Raw genomic sequence first — 26,637 nt, forward strand, 5'->3', positions numbered from 1 at the left:
ATGGGAGACTTAAAAGTGGCCATTCTTCAACAAAAAAAACTTCAAAAACAGACTTCAATGAGAAACTCCAGAACTGGAATTAATTTGCAAACTTGACACCATCAAATTAGGCCTGATTAAAGACTGGGAGTGGCTGAGTCACTACAAAATATAATTTTCCCTCTGTTGATACTCACACCTTCTTGTCAACTGTTGGGAATGGGCCACATATACCAGGATTGAATTGGCCTCGTTAGCACTACAAAAAGTAATTTTCCCTCTGTTGATATTCACCCTTTCTTGTCAACTGTTGGGAATGGGCCACATCCACCCTAATTGAATTGGCCTCGTTAGCACTGACCCCCCGCTTGGTAAAGCAACTCCCATCTTTTCATGTGCTGTATATTTATACCTGCCTACTTTTTTTCACTCCATGCATCTGATCAAGTGGGTTGTAGCCCATGAAAGCTTATGCCCAAATAAATTTGTTAGTCTCTAAGGTGCCACAAGGACTCCTCGTTGTTTTTGCCATTACAATCATGTCTCTTTCCATTTCCTGTACTCAGAAGCCTGTAAACTACTAGCAAAACTTGCCTTTTGCTTTAATAGTATCATCCTACCAGCACCAAATCCCAACGAGTCTGTTGTGCAGTTTCATCCCTAACCAGTTATCAACTTCATCATGTGGTCTCACCTTGATTCATGGGGATTTGAGTCTCCTCCCATGACTATTTTACATGTGTATAATTGACTTTAATAGAGTCACTCTGATTTACATAAGTATAAGAGCCTGATCCTGCGAAGTCCTGAAGGTCTTCTCAGAGGGACATAGCAATGTCACCTTCCATTAAAATCCATGCAAGTTGAGGGTACTGAGCATCTTCAAGTTCACGTTTCTAATGCAACCCTGCCCTCCCTAGCACTATATTCTATATCTACCATTCTTTTTAACTTTAAAAGGGCACCTTCACTGTTTCTGACAAATTTATATCTCATACAATTCAATGAAGTTGTCTATGGCACATATTCTTATCCAGCTCAGTGGATGAGACTTATAAAGATGTCTAACATCAAGTGAAAAGTTTATTAGAAGTGCTCATGGGCTTTTTGACTGAACTTCAGTCTTTGTCAACAGCAGATGTTTATGTTTCACAAGCAGAGATATTTAAATATAGATCCCTCACACCTCTCAAGATTGAGTGCCAAAAGCTTTAAAATGATAGTAAAAAATTACCTGATGAACCAAGAAAGGAAGAAGAAACTATATTAATCTATTACATTTTGATCTTACTATACAGTAATCGATATTAGTACATTCTCAACAGGAACATATAAATCATGGTCCTTTTTACTAAATATTAGACAACTATTATCTGTGACAGCTTTGCAGTCTTCAACATTAATCAAAATAAATTGTAATTTCCACTAAGAAATAAAGGCATATGTTAACACAGTATCAACAAGATCCCATATCATCCTTATGCAAATAAACTAATATTTAATTATGGTATCCATGACTTCCATTGTCCCAGGACAAGTAATCAAATGCCTGGTCTTGTCTACCACTGATGATCTGGGCCATAACAGGATTGCTCTATGGATCATCTGCACCCTCAGAGTTATCTGAGTATTTTTTGAATACTGAATTTTAGTGCCAGCCCGACCTGTTTTTTCCTCCGAACCCCAAACACCCAGTTCTTTCGACTACATGTCAGTCAGAGATGAGCAGGTATTGAGATATCAGGTCCAACCCAGTGCCTGCAAACACTGTGTCTCCAATATACCTTACTTCCAAGTAAGTAGGTAACATGACTTGCCTGGCACCAGAAGAATTGGATGCATAATAGAAATTATTTAAAAGTACAGATTGACCCAAGCTGTACAATTCAAACGGATGATACGGAGATACCAATGAAAATACCTGATTCATTTCTTCCTTTCACTCGATACAAATCCTTCTCCAAAATAGACCTCTCTGATTTAAAATGCTTCTCCTTATAAAAAAAGTTTCTGCAACTTTAGGGACCAGCAGCAGGCAGGATCATCTAAGCAGTCAGCTGCGGAATGATGAGAAACTGGACACCTCTTTCCTTACCCCTTTGACTTTTATTTTCAGTGATAATTCTTTATTTTACAGATTTTTCAACTGACATGATCTGGGTCTCCCCTGCTGAGTTGCTGGTTCCTGCTGAGCTGAATAAGCTCGTGAAGAAATACATTTATGGTCAGTGCCGTGCAATAACAATGAGATCAATAGCAGTATTCGAAATGCCAGGACAATGTAGAACTTTCAAAGAACATAAAAATTACACTTGTTCTTTTTTCTTTTAATCATTAGTTTCAGGATGCGGAATGCATCTGTCAGTGCAGGGAAGAATTAGATCAATGAGCAGGGGTGCCTGGCCATTTTCAGACTAAAAAAAAAAAAAAAAAGGAAATTATGGGCCAAATCCTCAGCTGATGTAAACATAGCTCCATCAACTTCAATTTAGACCAGCTGAGAATCTGGCCTTACAATTCTCTTTCTCCTATTTACTTTGCATTATTTTAAAGAGCTATGCAGCATCTGTGAAATCACTGCATTGTTAGAAATAGTGTAAGAAAAATCCTTACCTATCACTGTGCAATCTTATCTGCTATGTGCTGCTATATACGAAGATGTAAAATGTTGAACCTCAGATGGAGCCCAAAAAGCCCATCAAGGCCAGAAATCTGAAAGTCAACACCGGGAAAAATACCGCAAACTAGCTTTTCAATTATTATATAATTTTTTCTTCAGTTGTCTCCTTTCAAATAGCCAATTGAGGTGGGGTGGGGTGGGAGGTAAGAGCGGTGAAGAGAAAACCAAACTGAAAGTTGAGTCTAAGTGATTCTATTGGGAGTCAAGGTAGAGATTGTGATGCTGGCAGACCAGGTGACAGATCATGCCAAGGTCCCCACGTCTCAAATGAACATTGACAAATACATGGCTGGAATCAGTCTGGCTCACCTATGTGTTAATATAATTAAAACAGGTATTAGATTTATAAGAAAGTGTTTAGTCTTTACTGAATGCTTGTGAGTTGCTGAATGCATTAATCTCACTTATAGCATCTGCTTCCCATTTATAAGGTAATACTTGAGCATTTGTAGTGTAAGCCTCTGTGACTGTGTAAATCACCAGACAGGAGAGAGACATCAACTAGTGTGAAGTGTTGGTCTCCAACAGAAGATGTTACATGCTGCCTGACAAGGAAGGTCCATGAACACCTGATGATCATTGGGAAACATTAAAGAGGACAAAAGACTTTGTTGCTCTGCTCTTCTCCCACCCCCATGAAGATAAGGTGTGCAAGTGGATTCCTCCCATCAGCTGAGTTTGCTGCAGCTCAGAGCATGGGGAGGAGGGAGTGAATAAAAACCACAAACAAGAAAGAGCTGTATCTTTATGATGCTTGAACTCTAGCAGGCAGGGTTTTCTAGGCATAAGCAAATGATCCCAAGCTGCTTAGCCTGGGTTAGCCCAAAAGGAAATACAGAGCTTGCTTATTATAGGTGCTTCTATTACCTTTTGAAACTTAAGATTGTAACTCATTTGTGTACGTACATTTATCTGCTTTAACCTTGTAAATAATTCTCATTTCCTTTTCCTATTTAATAAAATTTAAATAGTTTATTATAGGGTTGCCTACAAACATTACCTTTGGTATGAGACCTAAGGTGCAATTGACCTGGGGTAAGTGACTGATCCTTTGGCACTGGCAGTAACCTGTGATTGCTGTGATTTTTGGTGTATCACAAAGGTAGGCTTATCTGGGTGGCAAGACAGATTGGGGCTCCCAAGGGGACTACCTGTGACTCCATGTTAAAGCTGTTATAGTACTTGAGGAGTTTACAATTGAAAATTGGCTGGTGAAATGTAAGTATAGAACTCACAACCAGCTTGGGGTTTGTGCCCTGGTTCTTAACAGTCTGCCCTGAGATTGGTACCTAGTCACCACAGGACAGATAGATAGGGATAATTTACACCTTTTGGTTTCCTCAATGTGAACTTTACACCAACCTAAACTACCTCTACAGTTACTTCGAATCCATCAGATTTACTTAGATTCAGAACTACTTATCAACGTGTAATTCTCACCAACACAGACACACAATTTCTGAATTTGGCACACAGAGCCTGATGAAGTAATTCTAATGGGGCCAGATTCTCTCCTGTGCAAAGATCCACTCAGTAATGGAGAGCTGATAATGGCTCCCTGATTCTCAAGCTGCCCTTGCACCAGCCCTGAAGTAAGATAACACAGTCTAAACCCAAACCTAATTCATGACAGTTGGCCATGGTTCCTGCAGCACTGTACTCCAGCGGAGATAGGGGAATGTTGTTCTCATTGCTGTTGCCATGCTTTACTTACGCTCACTTGCCAAGGTGGAGGAGAATGGCACAGGAGCAGACTCATTTGGCTTTATACCAGTCAAGAATTCTTTTGGGGGAATTCTCAGCTGTCCAGTTTCAGCCAGATTATGTCCCCTTTGTGCCACTCACGCAGTGAAAAGGTGACAAAACTGGGGTGAGAACTCATGTAGCTCAGACACTAGGGGGCCTGGAGAAAGAAGTATGGCGGAGAAAACAACTATGTGTACTTTATACCTGCTTTGGCTTCTCTATGTAAGTTACACCCACATAATCTCTCTTTGGGTACATCAACAATGCATGCCTCTTTCGGCAGTGTGTAGCGTATATACCTGCAAAGCCCTGCTAGCATGGCTATAGATAGCAGCATAGCTGGTGATGCGTGGTTTAGTTAAGCAGAGTAAAGACATGCCTGGAGGGTGTGAGTATGTCTCCAAGTACATACCCTGTACACTCTCTCCTTGCTTTCCCATCTACACTGCTATTTTTAGCAATGCTATTTTGGTGGGGGGGAGGGAGACAGCGGGGAAAGGCTCCAGAAGCTCCCTGCTGCTAAGCCTTTCCCCGCTGCAGTGAAAGACACCAGCAGCAGGGAAAGGCTCCCTTAGAGGGGAAAGGCTCTGCCAGTTCTCTGCCAGCTCTTCCTTTCCTCATCACAGTGAAAGGTTCTGGCTGTAAGGAACTGCTGAAGCCTTTCTCTGCTGCCTCCCTTCTGCCAGAGCTTTTCACTGACATGGGTAGCTACACGTGGCAGTGTGGATGGAGCCTGCTTTTCACTGCGGAGTGTAGCTACACTGACACTATACACCTCCGCCGTGCTGCATAGTATAGATTTAGCCTTATACATGGGTAAGTGGGAACAAGTAGGGTAAAGATATCTGGATACAAGACAGTCTAATTTATATGATCTAACATATTACCTCTTAATTTTGTCAGGCTTGTCCTTCACGCATAAGTCCCTTTCACCCTAAGGCTCACATTTGAATCAACCAAGTTACACGGACAGCAATATAACCTCATTCAAATGCAACTTCAGAAATTCCTGAACCATGTTTTCTTTATATGTTTATTTAATTTTTATACAGCACACCCTTCAATTTAATCTGTTTCATGTGTTCTTGTATTCACAAGCATGTAATCCACCATAATTGGCACATCATGCCTGATTTTTTGCCAGACAAATTTTAAATCCTGACTGCAGTATGTTTTACACTACATAGATTAGTGGATACATTAATTTTATAATTGTGTTATAGCTAACTATTATTGAGGTTCATTAATTTTGTTGTATTTAAGGCACCTAATGTGAGCTTTGGTCTTGTTAAAACAAATATGAAAGATATCAGTCTTTATATGTGCATTATCCTCCAAAAATCAGCAAAGGGGGGGTTTAAAATATCATCTTGCTGCAACATTCCTTATTCTCAAGAGACACCGTGAAGGAATTCTTGAAGGTCAGAGTCAATTTGTGACCTGATTCAAAAGGAAGTATCCCTGGCAACTAAATGCATTTTACTTTTGTATTCCAAGAGGAGAAAAAAGATCTTAACAATAATTTAAAAAAGGACCTGAGCAGGCAATATCGCCTCTATTACACTGATAATACATCTTTACTCCTTATGTTTTATGTATGTTTTATTTAAAAGGGACCCTGTAAAAGTAAATAGGCTCCATATTGTAATAAACATTTTTCTTGGTTTGGGGCCTGTTCCCAATGAAATGTCAATGAGAACAGGAGGGGTCCTTTTGTTTGAAAAGTTCATAATTCTTTCCACTTGACCACATACAGATTTTATTTTCTGAGATAGAAACTTTCCGCATGTCATAATCCCCTAAATAAGCACAATAGCACTTCATTATGAGTAGTCCAACAATAATAAACAAGGAAATGCGTGTTGAATACAGTGCAGAGAAGAAGAAACAGAGAGGTGTCAAATTACAATTTCAATCTTCCAAATGATTCATAATAAAAAAGGATTCTTTTTTTGAAAAATTATGAAACTACTGTGACAGTGTACCCCATAAAGCTTTATGGAGGGGGTGCTTATAAATGAATGTATGATATAACTGGAATAGGGTTTTGCTACATATGCCATGTAACATATCTATGTAAAGGTTATGGTCTACTGGTTATGTTCATCTTAGTTGTATGTAGGCACCATTTGTGTGTTCAAAGTTATGTATACTTGCTTGATTTCTACGTAAGCTTTGTGAGGCATTTGGTCAGCTTCTTTAGGAAGAAATTTGCAAGGTTAAGTACCCGATCAGGAAGCATTTGGGGAACAATGCATCCTGGAATGCTCCAGTCCACATAAGCAGTCTTCCTGGAGACATACAAGATACCATGTGGACAATGGCTTCTACCTGTAAAGACTGAGTCATGCATGGACATGCGACTTGCCCAGGTGACTCCAGAACTCCATCTTGGAGCTGGACTTCACATAGAAGTGAAGAGGGGAGTCTCCATCCACAAGAGAGTCTATTTAAATCCGTGGGAGACCCCTCCATTTTGGTTTTGAGCTGGCTAAAAAAGGAGCCTCTCCATCCCCCCAGAATACTGGAAGGAAACTGGAACAAAGGAGAGTAACTATAGGGGGTGTGAGTGATTGCTGGACCCAGGCTAAAAGGAGATTAGCCTGTAAAAGGAAGCATTCTAGAACTGGTGAGGATCTTAACTGTATTTAGTTTGATTAGACATAGATTTGCGCATTTTATTTTATTTTGCTTGGTGACTTACTTTGTTCTGTCTGTTACTACTTGGGGCCACTTAAATCCTACTTTCTGTATTTAATAACATCACTTTCTACTTAGTAATTAACTCAGAGTATGTATTAATACCTGGGGGAGCAAACAGCTGTGCATATCTCTCTATCAGTGTTATAGAGGGCGAACAATTTATGAGTTTACCCTGCATAAGCTTTATATAGGGTAAAACGGATTTATTTGGGTTTAGACCCCATTGGGAGTTGGGCATCTGAGTGCTATAGAAAAGCACACTTCTGTGAGCTGTTTTCAGATAAACTTGCAGCTTTGGGGCAAGTAATTCAGACCCTGGGTCTGTGCTGGAGCAGACGGGAGTGTCTGGCTCAGCAAGACAGGGTGCTGAAGTCCTCAGCTGGCAGGGAAAACAGGAATAGAAGTAGTCTTGGTACATTAGGTGGCAACTCCCAAGGGGGTTTCTTGACACCATTCTGTATAAATCATAGAGATATCATGGCTAGATAACTAATAAATACACACCCAAATCATACTATCAGTTCAATATGTATTTCCTGTTCCAAGTGTAACTGAACATATGTTTTCATAGAATCATAGAGTATCGGGGTTGGAACGGACTAGAGGTCATCTAGTTTACCCTCCTGCTCAAAGCAGAAAGATTTTTACCCCAGATCCCTAAATGGCCCCCTCAAGGATTGAACTCACAATGCTAGGTTTAGCAGGCCAATGCTCAAATCACTGAGCTATCCCTCCCCGCTTGCTCAATAAGCCAAGTACAAACACTTCAGCACCTACTTTGCTTCATACTCTAAGGAAAAGTTCACAGAAATCTCAAGACCACTGCTTCTTTTGAAGTTAATAGCATTTTTCTTGTCTTGGGCATACAATTTGTTGAAACCCAGTATTCCACTAAGAATGTAGACCCAGTGAAATTAGCCCCTGCAGACTGTAGCTTCCTTCCTTTGGCACTTTGGTTCAAAAAGAACGAAAAAAGAGTGGGTGTATGCTCTCATGCATGCAGTATGATGGCCACAAGACACACAAATGATGAAACAGAGAAAAACATACTTCAGCTTCATCCTTTTCTGTGCACTTACATAAAAACAGAGTCTTTTGCTAATCAACCTCAGTAACATAACCAATGTACAACTTAAAATACACAGACTCAGGGCTTGTCTACACAGCGGGGTAATGTGCTCTACAGGGTTGTGATTTTTAAAGTGCACTAACATAATGCATGTTAAATGGTCTGTGTAGACCCCGCTGGTGTGCACTAATGTAATTGAAAGTTGTGCAGTTTGAAACAGCGCTATGCTAAAGTGCACTGGGGAACCTTTAGTGCACAACAACAGGGTCTACATGGACCAATTAACATGCATGATGTTAGAGCACTTAAGAAATCACACCCTATGTAGAGTGCATTACCCTTCTGTGTAGACGAGTTCTTAGTGCAGAGACCAGAGGGGTGTATGTATGTGTGTGTGTGTATAACCTTTTATTAATTGTACAGCTACAAGACTACTCAAAAGTGCTTTGGTACATAGATACACTATCAATATTCAATGTGAGTTTTCCTGCTGGTATCAATGGAGTCAGGAGTTAGCCCTTCATCTTTTTTGTTTATTGTAAAATTGAGTGCCAAATTCTCTGCTGGTATAAACTGGCACAGCCCCTTCTAGTTCACTGCAGCTGTATCAGTTTATACCAGCTGTGAATTTGGCATGTAATGAATTATCTTTGACATGCTCTTTTAGATTTCATCCAAATCCACTGATTTCAAAGAGTCTTTCCACTGAAGAAAGTGAGAGCTAGGGTTGTTCTTTTACCATCTCCAGAATTAGTGGCAGCTGTAAGACTGTATACCAACCTCTAGTGTACGTTCTTCTTGCATTGGTATTACTACAATCTCTGGTGGACTTTCTGGCTTTGACCTTTTTCTGGTTTCTTTTTTGATAATGTTGCTGGTGGCTGTTGGAACAACCTGGATGTATCTTTTTGGAATAGCATTTCCCAAGAATCTCCATCAACTTCTATGTATTTATTCTACTGTATGTCTAAAATACTGTATACTTCTAGACAATTCCTTCTCTTTTAAAAGAAATACTACTGTGGTCCACAGTAATGATTCCCAGTGCTGTAAGAACATTACTACAAGCTGTAGGGTAGGTTCCATTATTGTAGAATTCTGGGTTTCCAGTCAAAAGGTGAAAAAAAACCCCTAATTTTCTGGGAAATGACACAAGAGGTATTCTGTTTTCTATCATGTCATTATCTGACATGGAAATGTTAGCTACATGTGTGCTACTTCAAAGAAATTTATTTTAATTGCCCTATCCTCTTTTCCTTTGGCAGCAATCCAGCTCAGAATATTCACTGTTTGCTTTTCTCCTGAATAATAAACATGAACTACCACTTCCAAGAGAGTTAATAAGTGTTCCAACTTGGAACTATAAAGGAACCATACTGCCTAGAATAATCCTTCGCTCTCTACCCATTCCCTCCTGAAAACATGCAAGGATCCAAACATAGTTACCATAGAAAGCACTACTAATACATAGTTGCTGCTCTCTTTTTCTGGGTTCCCTGCTCCATTTGGATACATTTATTCTCCTCCAATCCAAAGGGTGGAAAAAAGTGCAGTGCCATTTGAGTGGACAATTTGCAAGCCAGCCATGGAACTTGATACACAATTTTCATTCTATGAAGTTCTCTTATAATCAGTCCATTGCTGAGAATCCATTACTCTGCACTTGGTTGTTAGATATATTCTAAAACAGGGGTCGGCAACCTTTCACAAGTGCTGTGCCGAGTCTTCATTTAGTCACTCTGATTTCAGGTTTCGCGTGCTAGTAATACATTTTAACGTTTTTAGAAGGTCTCTTTCTATAAGTCTATAATATATAACTAAACTATTGTTGTATGTAAAGTAAATAAGGTTTTTAAAATGTTTAAGAAGCTTAATTTAAAATTAAATTAAAATGCAGAGCCCCCCGGACCGGTGGCCAAGACCCGGGCAGTGTGAGTGCCACTGAAAATCAGCTCGCATGCCGCCTTTGGCACACGTGCCATAGGTTGCCTACCCCTGTTCTAAAATATACTGAGGATTATTAAATATCTGCACATTCATTAATATGTGATAAGAAGAAATGACTGATTACTAACTACCTCTTTTGTAGTGAAAATTGACATTGCTGGCCAGTACTAAAATCTCCACCAAGAATCTCCCATCCCTTCAAATGATGTCAAATTCTTGCTGACTTAGCCTATGTCTGCACTGCTAGCTAAGGGTGTGATTCCCAGCCTGCAGGGACATAAGTGTGCTAGCTCTCCTCTGAGCTAGCCTGCTAAAACAGTAGTGTAGCCATGGTAGCGTGGGCAGCAGCATTGGTGACACAGGCTAACTCCCTTGAGTACATACCTATGGGGTTCAGGTGGGTTTTTACTCAGAGCGGCTAGCTGTACTCCCACTGCGGCTGTCCGTGCTTCCTGCAGGTACACCACTATTTTTAGCATCCTAGCTCAGATGAACACTAGCACAAGTATGTCTACATGAACTGGGAATCACACCCCTTGCGTGTAGCGTAGACGTATCCATTTACACTCCCACTAAGTATCGCATTTGTTATTTAATTACCATTTCCTCAAACTTGTCAAAATTATTCCACTTTTAAATAAAACATTTTCTATTTCAAAACACAAATTTAAAGGAGGAGTAAAATATTTTTTGGTTCATTACATTAACAAACTAACAAAACATCAGCAGAGATTGTCCTATACATCTGTTGTTATGGTGAATATTCGCTATTAAAATAGATGGTAATCTGACAGGCCTTCTGAGAGTCAATGAAGGAAACATATAGAAAAATTGGTGTTTGACTGTTTCCTGTTTTCTGAAAGGATATTATAATGAAGAGCAATGAATAATAAAAGGCTTTGGTTATTGAAAATGAATTGCAGTGTGCTGTCTTCTTTCGAAGAACCATTGTATAAGTAGCAAATGAAACCTGTCTTTGCTAACAAAGCGTATGTACTGTACAGGTGTCACTGGGTCCAGTCTTGGTAGATGCTACATGGCAGTTGGTTTATGTGGGGTGACTGGCTATCCAGCATAATGATATATAGACTGCAAATGGAAATCACACTGCTGTCTCTTCCAGCTGTGTTATGTTGCAGGAACAACTTATAATTTTATATTGTAATCAAACAAGTCAAAGTAGCTATATATACAAACTCCAATTAAAGGGGCTCATCTGTGACTTTGTAACTGACAAGCACAAAATTTCTGGGTCACAGCATTCAGACCCAGTCCAGACACAAATACCCTCCACAAGGAAAAAGTCTTATGCATTTAATAAGGCTAAAACCAAAAGGTTCTATGGCAGTCACTCTATAAACCTACAGAATCTAGTATAAAATTACATACTTCATAGAGAAGTAAAAGATCATCCTATAGCATTTAATAGTGGATTCTCTGCACTTCTGTTACAGAATTCTATAACTTGGGTTAAAAATTCTGTACAAAGGTTATCATTACATTCAATAAGATGTTCTATAAGGGTGCAGATAGCTTGTTTTTATAAGCATAGGAAAGGCAGGTCCATTTCCTCTCTTTCTTCTCTCCGCATCAGTACATTGGCTATTTATTTATTGCATTGACTAGCCTTCACTCTGGAGACCTAGATTCAAATCTTGATTGAGTATGACAAATGAGAATGAATTTGTGGCTTCACCTTGAGCATTACAGGACTGAACCACCACTGAAGGCAAGGAGGTACAGTTCATGCTCTCTGCTCAAGGAACACCAATTCTGGAAAAGCAGACTGGTTATAGGTCAATTGTTCAGATACAATTATGGGAAGAAGTTGCCTGCCTACCTGTGCTTTAAGTCATACAAAATATATTAAAACAACTTTTTTTCCCCATTCACTACTCTTATTTTACCTAACATTTAGGTAAAAATTTGTGTGTGTTTACGTGTGTGTTTGAGGGAGGGGGTGGGATTTCTTTCATGCTATTTGGTCAAGACTGTGGCAGCATTTCTCAATCCATATTCTACAATACTAACACCAGATCTCTATTCTACTCATCTCCAATAAATAAGGTAAGTTGGCTATTTTGGAGAAACTTGCCAACCCTGTTGACTGGGTATTTTGGGTATTTTGGTCTCAAATCTCCCTCTAACAAGGATTCCCTTACATCATTGTGCTACCAGCATCGCTTACTCAGAAATCTCTCTTATTCCCAGTCATGAATCTTTATGCTGATAGAACCTTTGGTATTGTTTCTACAACCAAATGAGTAAATGTTTTTGTATATATTGTCTCCATATAACAATTATATTTTATCATCTTCCTCTACATTCCCTCCCACATATGCACTTTTGTTCTTTCTAAAAGCAAATCTTAGGGGGATACATTCTCCTCTCCGTGTGTGGGAGTTGCATGTGCATACCCGTTGTGCACCAGCTGAGAAGGATGAATGCATTTTCTGAATTGGCCAAACTACTTATAGTTTTTCTTTGTGAAATTAAATGATCAGTGATAGTAATTATGAAAGTATCTGAAAACATCAAACAATAAAAATGTACTTAATAGAAGCAATCAGTGCAAGAACCAACTGCATTTCAGAAAGCAACAGCATTCTCCTATACCGGAGGCTGCAGATACTTGCTATTATATTTCCAAAGCTGTGGTAATGTTCTAAAATTCAGAATAATCCTTTTCTCTACTCATTTTCAAGCACCTAAAAAAAATCAATAAAAATACTCTGCAAGTCTGAGTCTCAGTGTTCAAGGAACATCTCTACCTGTTATCATGAAACTGACCCCAAAAGCCTACCCCTTCCTGGCACAATACCCATGCTTACATACCAATAACTGTCCTTATTTTCATGCATCTTATTCATTTTGGGTAGGATAGAAAGATCATGTTACCACATTTTCTAACAGCCTGTCCTGAAAACTAGTAAGCTAGTTCATTAGCATTGAATGCTGGGATTACTTCACTTTTGGTGACAGTAAATATATTATGTAGTAGATGGCTCTACTGTTCCAGGGAGAACTGTGTACATTTATACTATAACACAAATGTTTAATAATAATAATTTGTTAACTGGTAGAATTTCTGCTTTGGACCATGTAACTACGCACCTCAGAAACCCCCTTTTAATATGTAATTTACCGTTAGCCAGTACCTTGTTTCTGTCCTTTTGGAAAATGGTGTTGCCACACAAATCAAGTCTGTTTGGAAGTTTCCGTTAACAGATAAACAAGTTTCCCATGCCAGGGCCAATTAAAGCTAGTGAAAAATGCAGTGGGCCACATTTTCTACTTAACGGAAATGGACACAGCTCCTTTGACTTCAGCGGAGTTGGGTTCACTTATGCCAACAGAAATTTGCCTCAGTCTGTCACTTAGATATGTATGAAAAATACCTGAGTTTGTTATTTGTATCTTGATCCCAAATGATTAATGTAGTTACATAGCCTGAGCGCTCCCAATACTTGTAAGCATTTCATTTTGATTTATGTCACTACTCTTGCAGGTAAGTTCTTTATTTAACTATAAAGTAGTTTTAAAGATGAAGCCATGTTTAATTTACACTTCAATTCATGCCCCTGTTACTAAGAGTGAATGTTTTATCAATGATCCAGACCCTTTTGGCTGATCTTCGACCTAAGCAATCCCCAGGTACGTCCTTCATGATATTTCCAGTTGTTATGCATCTTTATTGTTATCTGTTACAAGTTTAGGGGGAGGGATAGCTCAGTGGTTTGAGCATTGGCCTGCTAAATCCAGGGCTGTGAGCTCAATCCTTGAGGGGGCCACTTAGAGAGCTGAGGCAAAATCAGTACTTGGTCTTGCTAGTGAAGGCAGGGGGCTGGACTTGATGACCTTTCAGGGTCCCTTCTAGTTCTATGAGATAGGTATATCTCCATATATTATTATTATTATATTTTCCATGTTCTTAAAAGTAAGCCAACACTGCAAGTTGGTTTCATGCATGGTCTCAGTTTTCTTTCTTGTGTAGCAAGTATATATTTAGCTTGATACAGTGAACTCTGCTGTGCTCTGAAAGAAATATTTATCACAGCAGAGGGCAGATCCTCACAATATACTGGAGCCACAAATACCTGCACTAGGGATAATGTTCTAGTCTCATGTTGTCATATACTGTCAGGTAGTGCATTAAAGGATTTCAACAAATGAATCCATTGCAGAAGTTGCAGAAGTGTCTGGCTTACCCCAAGTGTTATTAAACTTGCCATAGGTCAGGCATTTTGCAGAATTTACTAGTGCACATATTCTTTTATTTTTACACTAAACAAATAAGCAGATTAAAAAATAAATACAAGCTCACAAATAAAATGGCAATGTGCATCTATTTCACAGTTACCATTACATCTAGTGACAAAATGTTATTTTAAGTGAATAAAATGTAAGATAGCAAGAGATTTTGTGAATATGACTGATAACTGAAATTATTGCATATAGCCTTTGAATACACATTGTGTAAAAAAACCCCTACTTTCTTGAAATAAAAGGGGTGTAGTGAGGAGTGGAGGAAGTGACTGTATTTATAGCAGCATCTTATGGGTTATGTATTTAAGATTCTATAAACATTACAGATTAAAGCTAGTACCAATCAGGATTCAAAGAATAGTCTATAGTTTTAGCTTAGAAAGTACTATTCTGTAGACTAAATAATCATGTGAAACAAGTAACAGAATTAGTGACCCATCATGGCACCTTTGACTTACCTCAATAAAGAAGAGACTAGCTGTTGACGTTGGATGATGGTACATATAGACTGTCACAAGGATGGCTGCTGCTACAATGAGGACCAATATCAGAATTCCAACTATTAAACCAGCATGGAGAGTTCCACCTTTCTTCTCTGCAGCACTATCATCTGTAGAGGCTACAAGAATGGAATACTTATTAGCATGACAACTGTTTTGAGATTAAGAGAGATTATTTCTTCTTGTCTACAATAAATTATTAAAATGACAATTGAACATTTGTTTTCTCTGTCCTACATTTTCCTAATATTCTCATTAGCCCAAGTTGCAGAAAGAAATTACATCTTCCTATCCCCCATATGCGTACTCATATAATGTTAATGAAATGACATTTCCAAATGTTTTATTATTTCTAGCTCAATAAACAAAATTAATATCCTTCTTTCTGAAAGTAATTTGGACATTCTAAAGTTCCTAATTATCTACATAATGAATTTACATAAGAACAAAATTTGACTTTGATTTTCCCAAAAAACTATCACAGTTGTCCTACAGACATCAAGTATTAATTGAATACATTTTGAAATATGTATTTTGTCATTTTTTTTGCAAGCTTCAATTTGAGAGATGTCACAGCTCCCGGTGAGGGGTAGCTAATAAACACATTCTGAAAGCCTGATTCATTAGCTTGGAGAATGATTTCCCAAAGTCCTGTGCAACTGAATCACATTGCAAAAGTGTAACAAATGAATGTTAAATGACCCTCAAATATTTTAATCTTAGTACGAAGGGAGTACAAATATTACTGAAGTTGATCATTTTGTTAAACTTTATACCGATAGGTCTCTTGTTGTATTATACATTTGCCTTGGGGAAAGAAGACATACCAGAGTATATAACCCCTAAAGCAAATAACACCACTACTCCCAGATAAATCAACCAATTGAAAATCTGATTAACAGTGTTATCATCATGCTGAAAGAGTCTTATTAAGTTAGTTAGTTGTCATTGGTGGTACTGGCTGCACTTAGGTGAGTCTGATACCTATTTTGGGCACCCCAAAGAATTTTAGCAATTTCAAACATCAACAGTACGTTATTCAGCTACTATTGCCTATAAACAGAATTCACACATAATCAGTTATCATACTGTAAATAGAAAAGAAACAAGAAGGGGAAGGACTTAGAATGATTCAGAAGCCCTGAATTAGTTTTAAGACCCATTGGAACACATGATTTGCATACAAAAACTAATATTGGTGCTAGTGTTCCCATCCTTGTCTGCCTGTTTATCACCTGTGTCATCTGCTTTCACGTGACCCCATTCCGGTCTTCTGAATCACTCCAAAGCTGCCCTCTTCTTGTTTCTTTTCTCTATATATTGTGGTAACTGATTGAGTGACAGTTCTGTTTTGTTTTTATGCAATTGAAAGCTTAACTCATTATCAAGGACCCTTCACTTTTAAGCCCCTCTCCAAAACACATTTCTGTCATGTTGCCTATAGTGATGCTTGTTGAGTTGTATAGAAATCCTTTTGCTTGTTCCCTTTCCCAGACTAGGATGTATCTGTTTGTCCTTAATTGGTGAGATCCTCAGGGCAGCAGCTGCACCTTCTCAGGTGCCTGAAAAGCACCTAGTACCTCTCAGGCAGCACTGCAAACAAATGGTACATAAAAATAGTAATAACTACTGTACATGATCTTTTAGCATTCACCAGCTGGTCAACAGATCATTCAAAACATATCATAGACAAGGAAAATAGAAAAAGAATAGGAAAGGGACTATCTAGCTAGGTTCTCTCACAGTGATGCCTGTCACGGTACCAGCTGAGCACTTAGGGTGAATGGCTAACTCTCGTGATTCCAGCTACACATGTTCATGCATAGTAGTACTCTCAGATGGACTCAAACTGTATAAAGCTAGAGGCCCATAAGCAAAACCATAGGAAGGAATTTAAAATGCTGCCCTAACTTGGGATGTTGGAGAAGAGCATGAACGTCTGATACTATTTCTTCCCACAGATTTGCTTCTGTGGCTATAGGTAAAGCAGCAGGAAACTCCTTGGAAGCCAGTAATCTTCTCTTCCAGGTTTTGCAGCAGCTGGCTATGGAACACTTCACACGTTGCAGGCTCAGACAGCAGTCGACCAGCCTAATCTTCTCTCCTCTGCTTTCACAACACTAAGCTCAACCACAAGAGCACATGGGGCCCAGGCCCAACCTGACCTTCTTGTAGCCTGCGGGGCTGGGGGTGTTGCAAAGCCAGGCACAAGAAGAAGAAAGTAAAAGATAAGAAAGAGAGAAACAAAAGGCAGACGCGGATGGGAGAGAGAAAGAAAATGGGCAGAAAAGAAAGATGAGGAGACAAATGTGCTCAAGAATGGTGAAACAGAGCTGGGGCCCCCACATCATTACAAGGAGTGGGGGGCTTCTACAACAAAAAGTTGTGGGGTCTTAGCCATTTCAGCACACTTAAAATTGAATTAACTTTGTTTATTCATACTGTTCACAGCTAGCAGCAGATACATTTCAAAATTGCTATGCTAATCATGTTTTTTCCATATCTCAAGGGGTCTTGTGTATTAATTTTTGTACCATCTGCACAATTTTTTACTACCATTTGTCCCATTCTGCCATCTTTCCTTATGACACAAGTACACCAGATGAAGTGTGCAGATGTGAGTTGCTCCCATGACTGGCTGCCCTAAGGGCCATTACAGGACCAGTGGAAAAAGGAAGATGGCTTTACCGAGAGATAATTTAAAGTAGCCCAGTGATTCTCAACCTGCAGCTGGAGGCCATTTGCAGCCCAATCAGCACACAGCAGTGACCCATGTGACAGCCTCAGGGCCATACAGGTAGTCTATATATTGTTTGGATGCAGCCCACATAACACATATAGAGCCGCATATGCGGCCCACAATGGTAAATACGTTGAGAACCGCTGATCTAGCCACAAGAGCAAATTTGTGGGAGGAAGAGAGAATCTGGAATCATTTAACTTTCCCCTGCTCCTCTCCAGGATTTCCAAAATCCTGAGATAGGGCCATTTTAACCAGTGGTGCGGCTGTATAATTAATCAGGCAGTCAATGGGACAACGCATGCTGTAAAGTACAACTCAGTGGAGTTAGAGTGACAGAAACAGGCCCTAAGTCATTTATAAAATGGCTGTGTGCCTGCACCTGGGACTAGACTGAATTATAAAAGCTCAAACTGAAATTTTCAGTTTATACACAGTAATAAGGATAATAATACTTAGTACTTGTACACGCTTTACATGCTCAAAGCACTGTGCAAACACCAATTAATTTATCTAGAGGCCAGCAGGAGAGGCCTGCTTTATGTTACATGCCCTGGGCCAGATTGTGAATCCTTTATTTGCAGTGATGAGCAGTTAATTGCACGAACAGTCCCATTGACTCATCAGTAGGAGTAAAGGATTCATAAACTGGCTCCCTAATAGTTACTTTTCCTTTTACAACTGCCTACTCCTTTGCTCTTCCACTGAATGCTGGATTAGCACAAGTTAAATTTACTTGACCATTTACACCAATTTTCTGAGCAATTTATGCCTGACAAGTACTTTTATCATTACTTTGTGGACTATCCTATTCTACAGACATATGAAAGAAAGGTCCTAGCCAGGGAGTAGGGACCAGATCAAACTAACCCCTTTAATTTGATAAATACCGACAGTGTACTACCTGGATTTGTAAATGAGAGACTCCAAATGATAGCAGCCGGTCAGTATTTCTTCTAGCCCATTGTGTAAAGTATTCCAAGTACATTGAAATAATGATCAGAATGGCAAATGCAAAAAATAATAAAATATAAATACATGGTTTTCTAAATGACAAGTGTAAGTGACTAGTGATTTCCATAATCAAACTTCAGTTCATTGACCTCAGTGTTAGAATGCTGAAGAGAAATTGATTTCACTCTGTTTGCACAGACAATAAACAATGTTGTCAACTGTGAAAATATCCTCTGCCATAAATCAAGGACAGGTCTTTAAAAAGCCACAGAGGGGAATGCTAGAAAGAAGACCTGGAATCTTTTTCAGGTGCAAAAACATTATTAAGCTTATCACAGCCCATCTCCTGCTGCAGGCCAGGCTAAATCTGTAAGGAGGATATTTGTCTTGATGACCAATCCCTTCCTGATGGCAGCTCTCATGAATGAGCTTCCCTCACACTCTCCTTTTCTTTTGCTCCAATGGTGGGTGTTATAGATAGCATGTTCTGTTTACTAGAGGGTCACACACGTCATAGCTTGTGTAGGCTGAGTTTATGGCACACACCAAGGGCTCCTTCCCCGAACGCCCTGTGTGTCCCCCTTTATTTCAGGGACTCCTTACAACTCCCCCCAGTCACTCCCCTGCCAAGAGTTCTGTGTGCCCTTCCATTTCCACTTCCCCCATGCTCTCCAGTCCCCCTTTTCATCCCATGGCAGGAGATCTGCATACTAACTAATCTCCATACCAATTCTCCCCCACAAAGGTTCTGTGTGTTCCCCATTCCCTCCTCTTCCCATTTCAGAATCCAACATTCTCTTCCCCATGGATAGGGCTCTGTGGGCACCTCAGTCCTCTTTGTCCCTTCATGTCCTTCCTTACCAGGGGCCCCCAATCTCCCCCATCACTAGGTGTTCTGTTTGTCTCCATTCCCCTCTCCACCAGTAGCAGGGTCCCCCATTCTTTTCCCATGCCAAGGGCTCTGTCTGAACCTTCATAAATCCTGTTCCCCCCCCATTTCCTCCTTTCCCCTGGCTTACCAGGGGCTCTGTATGTCCTTCTTCCCCCTCTACCAACCTGTCATCCATCAAAGGTTCTGTGCACCCCATTCTACCCTCCCTCCATATCAGGGTCCCCAATCTCTTCATGTCCCCTTCTCCTCCATCCTTACTCTTCTTTCTGTCTGGGGGATATAAGCCATTCAGGATGTCAACATGCTAAAACTCCATTGGCATGATAGGCAGAGGTGAGAGGCTGGAAGGGTTAATGGGTGCCATCAATCAGTTCTTTGTCCTACAGAAAATTGCAGAGGTGCTTGAGGTTTGGCTGTGCTGAAGAGCTGGCAGGGGCTTTGTGTGTCCCCCATTTCCCACCTTTTGGTTTTCCAAGTTCCTCCCAAATCCACAGGGTTCTGGCTATTGTTGCCTAGAACATTCCCGGAAATTTTTGAATTGATTGGATGGCCTGACAGACAGAGACATGCCACTGAATTGAGTATAAGGCCTTTGCAAGCTCACCCAATTACTCAAACAAAAATGGTTCTAGTATAACTCTTAAACAAAAGGAGTGTGTTCACATGTTCAGGCTAGTCTGCTTTTCTTTATGGACTGTATAGCAGGAAGGAAACAGTGGGTAATTACATGCTTTTTAAAAAGCAAACACACAAATGATCTAAATATTAATTCATTCCAGTCTCCTCTTTTGCTGCTGGAAGGTCTTCCAAGGAAACCCTGGTTTACAATGCCAACTGACGTTGGTATGACAACATCGCTCAGGGGTGTGGAAAATCCCCTGAGAGACATAGTTATACCAACCTAACCCCGAATGTAGACAGTGCTATGTTGACGGGTGAAGCCCTCCTGTTGACATAGCTACTACCTGCTGGAGAAGTGGAGTACCTACGTCGGGTGCTACAGCAGGCACTGCTGCACTGCTGTAAGTGTAGACAAGCCTATACAGATAATGAGTGAAAATCAAAAATGTTTTCATAACTGGAATTTTACCTTTAAAAACATATTTTAAAAACACAGAGACTATCTGGTTTGATTTTAGATTATGTCATGACTTATGGTCCGATTAGCTCCTTCGGACATTCTAGTGTAGAAAGACATCAGAGAGACTCAAAGATGCATTATAAAGAGACCTGGCCTGCTCCTTTTGAAGTCAATGGGAATTTTGCAAAAATGTGTTCAAAATCTTAATTAAAAAAAAAAAAGCCAAACTGGCAGTGGTATGCACATCTTGTAAAACCCATTATGCTGTATTTATAGCAGTTGCCTCCCTATATCACACTAACCATTCAGCTCCATAGAACAGTGTACATGACAGACAGTACTATGGTATACTTCCTATGAGATCTGCTCCATAGTTCAGATTTATGCTAGCTTTCCACTATGGTATTATTATAATAGAGAGAGATTGTGAGAGCACCTGCCCCTCAGTAATGGAGGAAGGAAGGGAAAGGTCTAACTAGGAATTCATTAGAGCAGAAATGTAAAGAGGAGACAGTGGAAGGCTGAGGGAAAATCCCTGAAGGTCCACTACTATTTTTTTGGTGGGAGCCCTGTCTGCCCACCCCTGCAGGACAGAGTTAGTGAACTTCCAGACCAGGAAGCAAGAAGAACTGAGGAGCTACACCTAGGAGTTATTTTGTTTGCAAGAGATTTTGTAAGTTAAGCATGGCTTTTTTAGACCCCAGTTGAAGCAAGCCAGCCCTTCTTATCAGTTTGCTCTTATATTTTAGGCTGCAAAAAGCCCTGCTCATAAATCCCAATATAGCTGTACAGATATGTCTGCCTGAAAGTGTAGGATGCATTTTTTTTTATTTGTTTTTTTTCCCCCTTTTCCAGTTACTCCTGGCTATGGCCCAGTCACATCCACACAGAACTCTTCTTCACTTATATATTGAGGCATTTAAAAATAATGTTTAAAAGTTTATCAATATAAACTGATCTCCTGCTACCACCTGTGGGCCATATGGAGTGGGGCACAAGGGCCCAAGGGAATTTGGGAGAGGTGTGGGGAACCACAGGATTGTTGGAGGGGACACAGAAGACCTTGAGAGATGTAGAGGGGCAAAAAAGGTGACATTTTTAATCCACATTAAACATTGTGAACCCTTAAAATTTTCTACATACAAAACATAAGAGAGTACATTTTTCTTTGTGGACAAAAGCCTCTTAGATTTCCTCCTCCCCTGCTCCACTGTCGACTACTCCCATATCCCTCTCAGATATAATCCTGCCTCGGTGTAGGGGGGATGGATTAAGGGGTCCCCTCCAGCCCTCCATTTCTATGATTCTATCCCATTCTGTGGGCTTGCTATGAAACATGCAGGAGGAGAGCCTGGCTTTGATGGCCTCACAAGATCTATCAGAGATCTATCTATAGGTCCCCAACCCGGGTATTTTATGAGCTAATCCAAGTTAAACTTTTGGTTCTTAATAAAACCAAACCAAACAAACAAACAGTGTAATACCCAAACAAAATCGATCTTTAAAAAAATAAAATTAAGGTTGAAATTTTATTTCAGTATGAGTCCCGCTTAAAATTATTGAGGGCTGATGCTATGACCCTTATTGACTTAATTAGCCCCAGTAAAGCCAACGGTAAAACTCCTGTTGGCATTAATGTGACTAGTTAAAAGGACTACTCTGATGAGTAGACTTGCAGGATCAGGCCCTGATTTCATAACAAAGGAATACAGGATGGGCATTGAAATTGTTTTCCTGTGAGTGCTTTAAAAATGCATTTGCTGTTAGGTCATGTGGCAATGCTATAATGTATTATTAACGATCACTCTAAAATAATGATTTTATTGGGCTATTCAGATGAATGAAAGACTATTCACATGAGTAATTGTAGTAGCATCAGGCCATAATGGTGATAAAGCACCGTCACATATTTACACTGATCTCTGGAACTAGTGAGTTAGTGTCCTATAGCAATTTAAATGTTAAAGAAATAGAACTTACAATGCGTTTTTCAGGGTCTTTGTGTGAATATATCACTTGGTGCAGGTTGGGGTTTTGTTTTGTTTTGTTGGTTTTAGGCTTGTTTCTGCTTTCCTTGAAGTCAATGACAGAACTCTGATTGGCACAATTTGCAAGAGCAAGGATGAAAAAATGAATGTTTCAGGATTGGGTTTGATTTTTAAGCAACGGATTGTAGCATGGAGATTGTGCTGGCTGATAAACCATGCAGTATGATGTATTATTAATACTAATGCAAAAGTAATAGTAATACCCGAATGTTTTTAATAAACAAGCTCTCTCCAATACTTGCTTAGGAATATAAAAATATGTTAATACATTATTATTATTTTATGTATATAGCATCAAAGGGTGGTGGGGGGAGGGGACTTTACACACATTTTAACTGACAGGTCAGATCACCAAAGAGCTCACAATCCAGAGTGCTGATCCTAAAAAGAGACACTAAAATAAGCAGAAATGACACAGAGTACAGACAAAGAACAGGTCTGGCCTGGGCGGTTCATAATCATTTTTTCAAAGCAGATGGAAATGTACCCTTGCACCTTACATGGAAACTGCTGAGCTATGGAAGTTTTACAGATGAGCCCTTTGTCCCATAATCACACATGACAAAGGATTTTAATCACACAATTATTATGGAATCACTGAAATTGGAGACTTCTAAAGACCTATAGTTGCTAGGTCATTTAATGCCTCACCTGGCCAATGCATGGCTGCACCCTATGAGCCCCTGTCTTATGAGAGAATGGGGCTGGTATTGTCCATAGCAGGCCCTCAGCTTTATAAAATTCACTTGTTTGTGCAAAACAGCGCAATCTGCAAATCTTGAGGTCTTGGGGAAAGAGAAACATGCTGAGAGTGGAGTTTAGGGGCTGCGTATTTTCTGCTTTTGGGGAAGCTGCAGGGTTACACCCTCAAACACTAGGAGATTTCAGTTCTGTATCTGAACTTGAGACACTGAGCCCCTCTCATCGCTGGCCAGTACGCGGGCACACTTAGAGGCCCCGGCGGGTGCCATGGCGCCCGCGGGCACCGCGTTGGGTACCCCTGTACTAGGACATGGCTTCCGTGGCTGCAGCATCGCAAACTGCTTGTGGCTGCTGCTTGGCATGTCCCAGGGCTTCCTTCTAGATTGCAGCCAGAGAAAGAAGCATTGGGGCTGCATGGTACCTCTCCCTGCATTGCATTACAACCAGTAGTGAGCTGGAGTCGGTTTGCGTGAACCAGTTACATTTAGAAGCCGGTTTAGAACCGGTTGTTAAAGGGGTGGGCAAACTCCGGCCTGCGGGCCACATCCGGCCCGCCTGAGCTTCCAGCTGGGGAGGCTTCCCCGGCCCCTCCCCAGCCTTCCCACCTCTCGCAGAGCCTCAGCGCATTGCACTGCCAGCACTTTGGACCGCTTCTGGGCAGCTCTGCAGCTCCTGCCACTTTGAGCAGCATGGTAAGGGGGTGGGGCTGCGAGGCATCCATACATGCTGCTCTGAACAGCATGGTAAGGGGGCCGGGCCGGGACTGGGAGGAGGGGTTGGATAAGGGGCAGGGAGTGGTTGGAGGGGGCGGAGGTTCTGGGGGTGGGGGGTGGTCAGGGGATGGGGAATGGGGGGCTTGGGTAGGTGTGGGAGTTCTGGGGGGGGGTCTGTCGGGGTGATGGTGGATGGGGTCGGGGCAGTCAGGGGACAGGGAGTGGGGCGAGTTGGGTAGGGGGTGGGGTCCAGGGGGCAGTTAGGATGGGGGGGTCTCGGGAGGGGGTGATCAGGCGACAAGGAGCGGAGGGGGTTGATGGGTTGCGGGTTCTGAGGGGGGGCAGTTGGGGGCAGGACGTGGGTGGGGCTCAGATGGGGGGGGGAGGCTGTTTTGGGAGGCACAGCCTTCCCTACCCGGTCCCCGATACAATTTTGCAACCCCGATGTGCAGGGCTGGCTTTAGGAAGTGTGGAGCCCGATTCGAACAGTTTTAACGCGGCGCCGGCAGGGATGGCTTAAAAAAAAAAAAAACACTACGTAAAAAAACCACGTGGGGCTTGTACTCACCGGGCGGCGCTCCGAGTCTTCGATGGCGGGTCCTTCACTCGCTCCGGGTCTTCGGCGGCACTGAAGGACCCGCCGCCGAAGTGCCACCGAAGACCCGGTAGGGAACCGGTTGTTAAGATTTTGGCAGCCCTTCACTGATTACAACCCAAATCATCCATTCAAAATACTAATGCACCTAGGCTAACATCATTTCCACAGCCCCTCTTGTGTTCTCTCCTAAACTACTTCCTGCTCCCTATTTGGTCCAATTGCCCCCTTTCCCAGGAATTTCACGAGATACCAAATAGCTGCTTCCCCATAACAGAATCTTCTGGGAATCTCCAGGTGAAGGCTCTTTTCCACATGTTCCCTCTCTCCCCACTGGGCAGTGCAAGAGCAGAAATACTCTTCCTAGTGCATAACCCTTAGCTGTGAAGAAGTTGTAAGACAGCCCCAAGGATTGTTTCATTACCATACATGGCTGATGGGGAACTATCTGCAGTCATCTCAGAAAACATATGGTTTAGGATCTTACATGTTGGGAAAGCAGAGAGAGATTTACAGTTTGAAGAACCCTACAGAGGAACATCCATAACAGTGCATTTACTGCTGTTGCAAGAACTTAATGCTCTCAACTTCCATCTTTCTTCACAGTAATGGAGTATGATGTCCTTGTTTTGGGTTGAAGTAATTCCCTTAGCATTCATTAATATTTTTGAGCTTTCTGCATCACTGTAATTTGCTTGGCTGCACAAGGGCTCATACATTTATGCAGAAGTGGATTAAGATTTATTGGGGACCTAGGCACAAAGAACTTTTGGGCCCCCCAAAGCCCTTCGCCATGGCACCCGCCCCCTGCTCCTCCTCTCCCTCGAGGTTCTGCCCCTTAGCCAGGCCCGAAGCCAGAGCCAGGCAGTGGTAAGAGCTGTGGCAGCCGCCCAGGGAGATGGTTTGCTGTGGGAGCCCAAGGGTGCCAGAACCTTGTAAAAGTGGGGGGGCCAAGGCCAAAGTGGCAGAGGAATCCCCCGCATGGTCCCTGGGCCCTGCCGCCTCCTCCCCATTGCCCCGAGCTCCCTTTCATGGCATGGCACCCCAGGCTCACCCTGCTCCTTGCCTCTTGATCACAGCGCCCCCACCTACCCCCTGGCCACAGCGTCCACCCATAAGGCTGGTCCTGTGTTCACCTTATTTCCAAACTCCACTGCCTTCCTGGATTGGCATCAGGATACACATGCCAAAATGAAAACTCCTAGGCTCAGTGTAAAGTAAGATCTAAACAGCAGGCTACTAGCATTAAGATTTATACTCCTCCTCCAGTGGCCAAAATTCATGCTCTCAGTATATTAGGATACACCCAACAGGGCCAGAATGACAGAATTCACATTAGAGACACAAGGCAGGTGATGTAAATATCTTTTATTGGACCAGCTTCTGTTGGTGAGTGAGACAAGCTTTTGAGCTTACAGATCTGAAGAAGAGCTCTGCGTAAGCTCCGAAGCTTATCTCTCCCCAAGAAAAGTTGCTCCAGTAAAAGATATTACCTCTCCCACCTTGCCTCTCTAATATCCTGGGACCAACAGGGCTACAACAACACTGCATTCAAAAAATGGAGGATTCACATTAGCAGCCCAGAGTGATCATCACACCAGGGTACTATTTTCAAGATTTATATTTCTAGCATAATGTTGTCATTACAGCACGGCACTAGCACTACCAGCACAATGAGATACATATAGCAGGGTGTGAAAGCACTCCTGGGGTCCCCCAAAATGCCACTGCATTTATGGTTAAGGTAATGTCTTAAAACTATCTTTCCCCCTGCATTTAAGGGAGGAAAGATGGTCTTATTCATGTACTACAAACTGTGACCCAGGAGATCTGGGTTCAATTTCTGGCTCTACCACAGATTTTCTGTGTAACCATGGGCAAGTCACTTAGTTTCACTCAGTCTGATCTGGACTGGAGTCAAGAAGACTTGGAAGTAGCAAGCCCAAAGGGATCCTTTGTTCAGGATGCTGGACATGAACAGCCTTTGTAGTGCCATGGTTCTCTAGTTCAGTGGCTCTTAAC

General features: G+C 41.3%; 1 protein-coding gene across 2 annotated transcripts in view; it reads right to left on the reverse strand.

Moving 5' to 3' along the window:
- PLXDC2 (plexin domain containing 2) overlaps positions 1-26,637 on the reverse strand; it is a 397,134-nt gene that overhangs the window by 9,066 nt on the left and 361,431 nt on the right. For both annotated transcript variants that reach the window (XM_065582995.1, XM_008162807.4), the window contains one exon: positions 14,849-15,009. In XM_065582995.1, the coding sequence (XP_065439067.1) occupies positions 14,849-15,009 (161 nt within the window). The remainder of the gene's footprint in view (positions 1-14,848; positions 15,010-26,637) is intronic.

The sequence above is a fragment of the Chrysemys picta genome, chromosome 2 (genome assembly GCF_011386835.1).
Source record: "Chrysemys picta bellii isolate R12L10 chromosome 2, ASM1138683v2, whole genome shotgun sequence".
Classification (NCBI taxonomy): domain Eukaryota; kingdom Metazoa; phylum Chordata; order Testudines; family Emydidae; genus Chrysemys; species Chrysemys picta.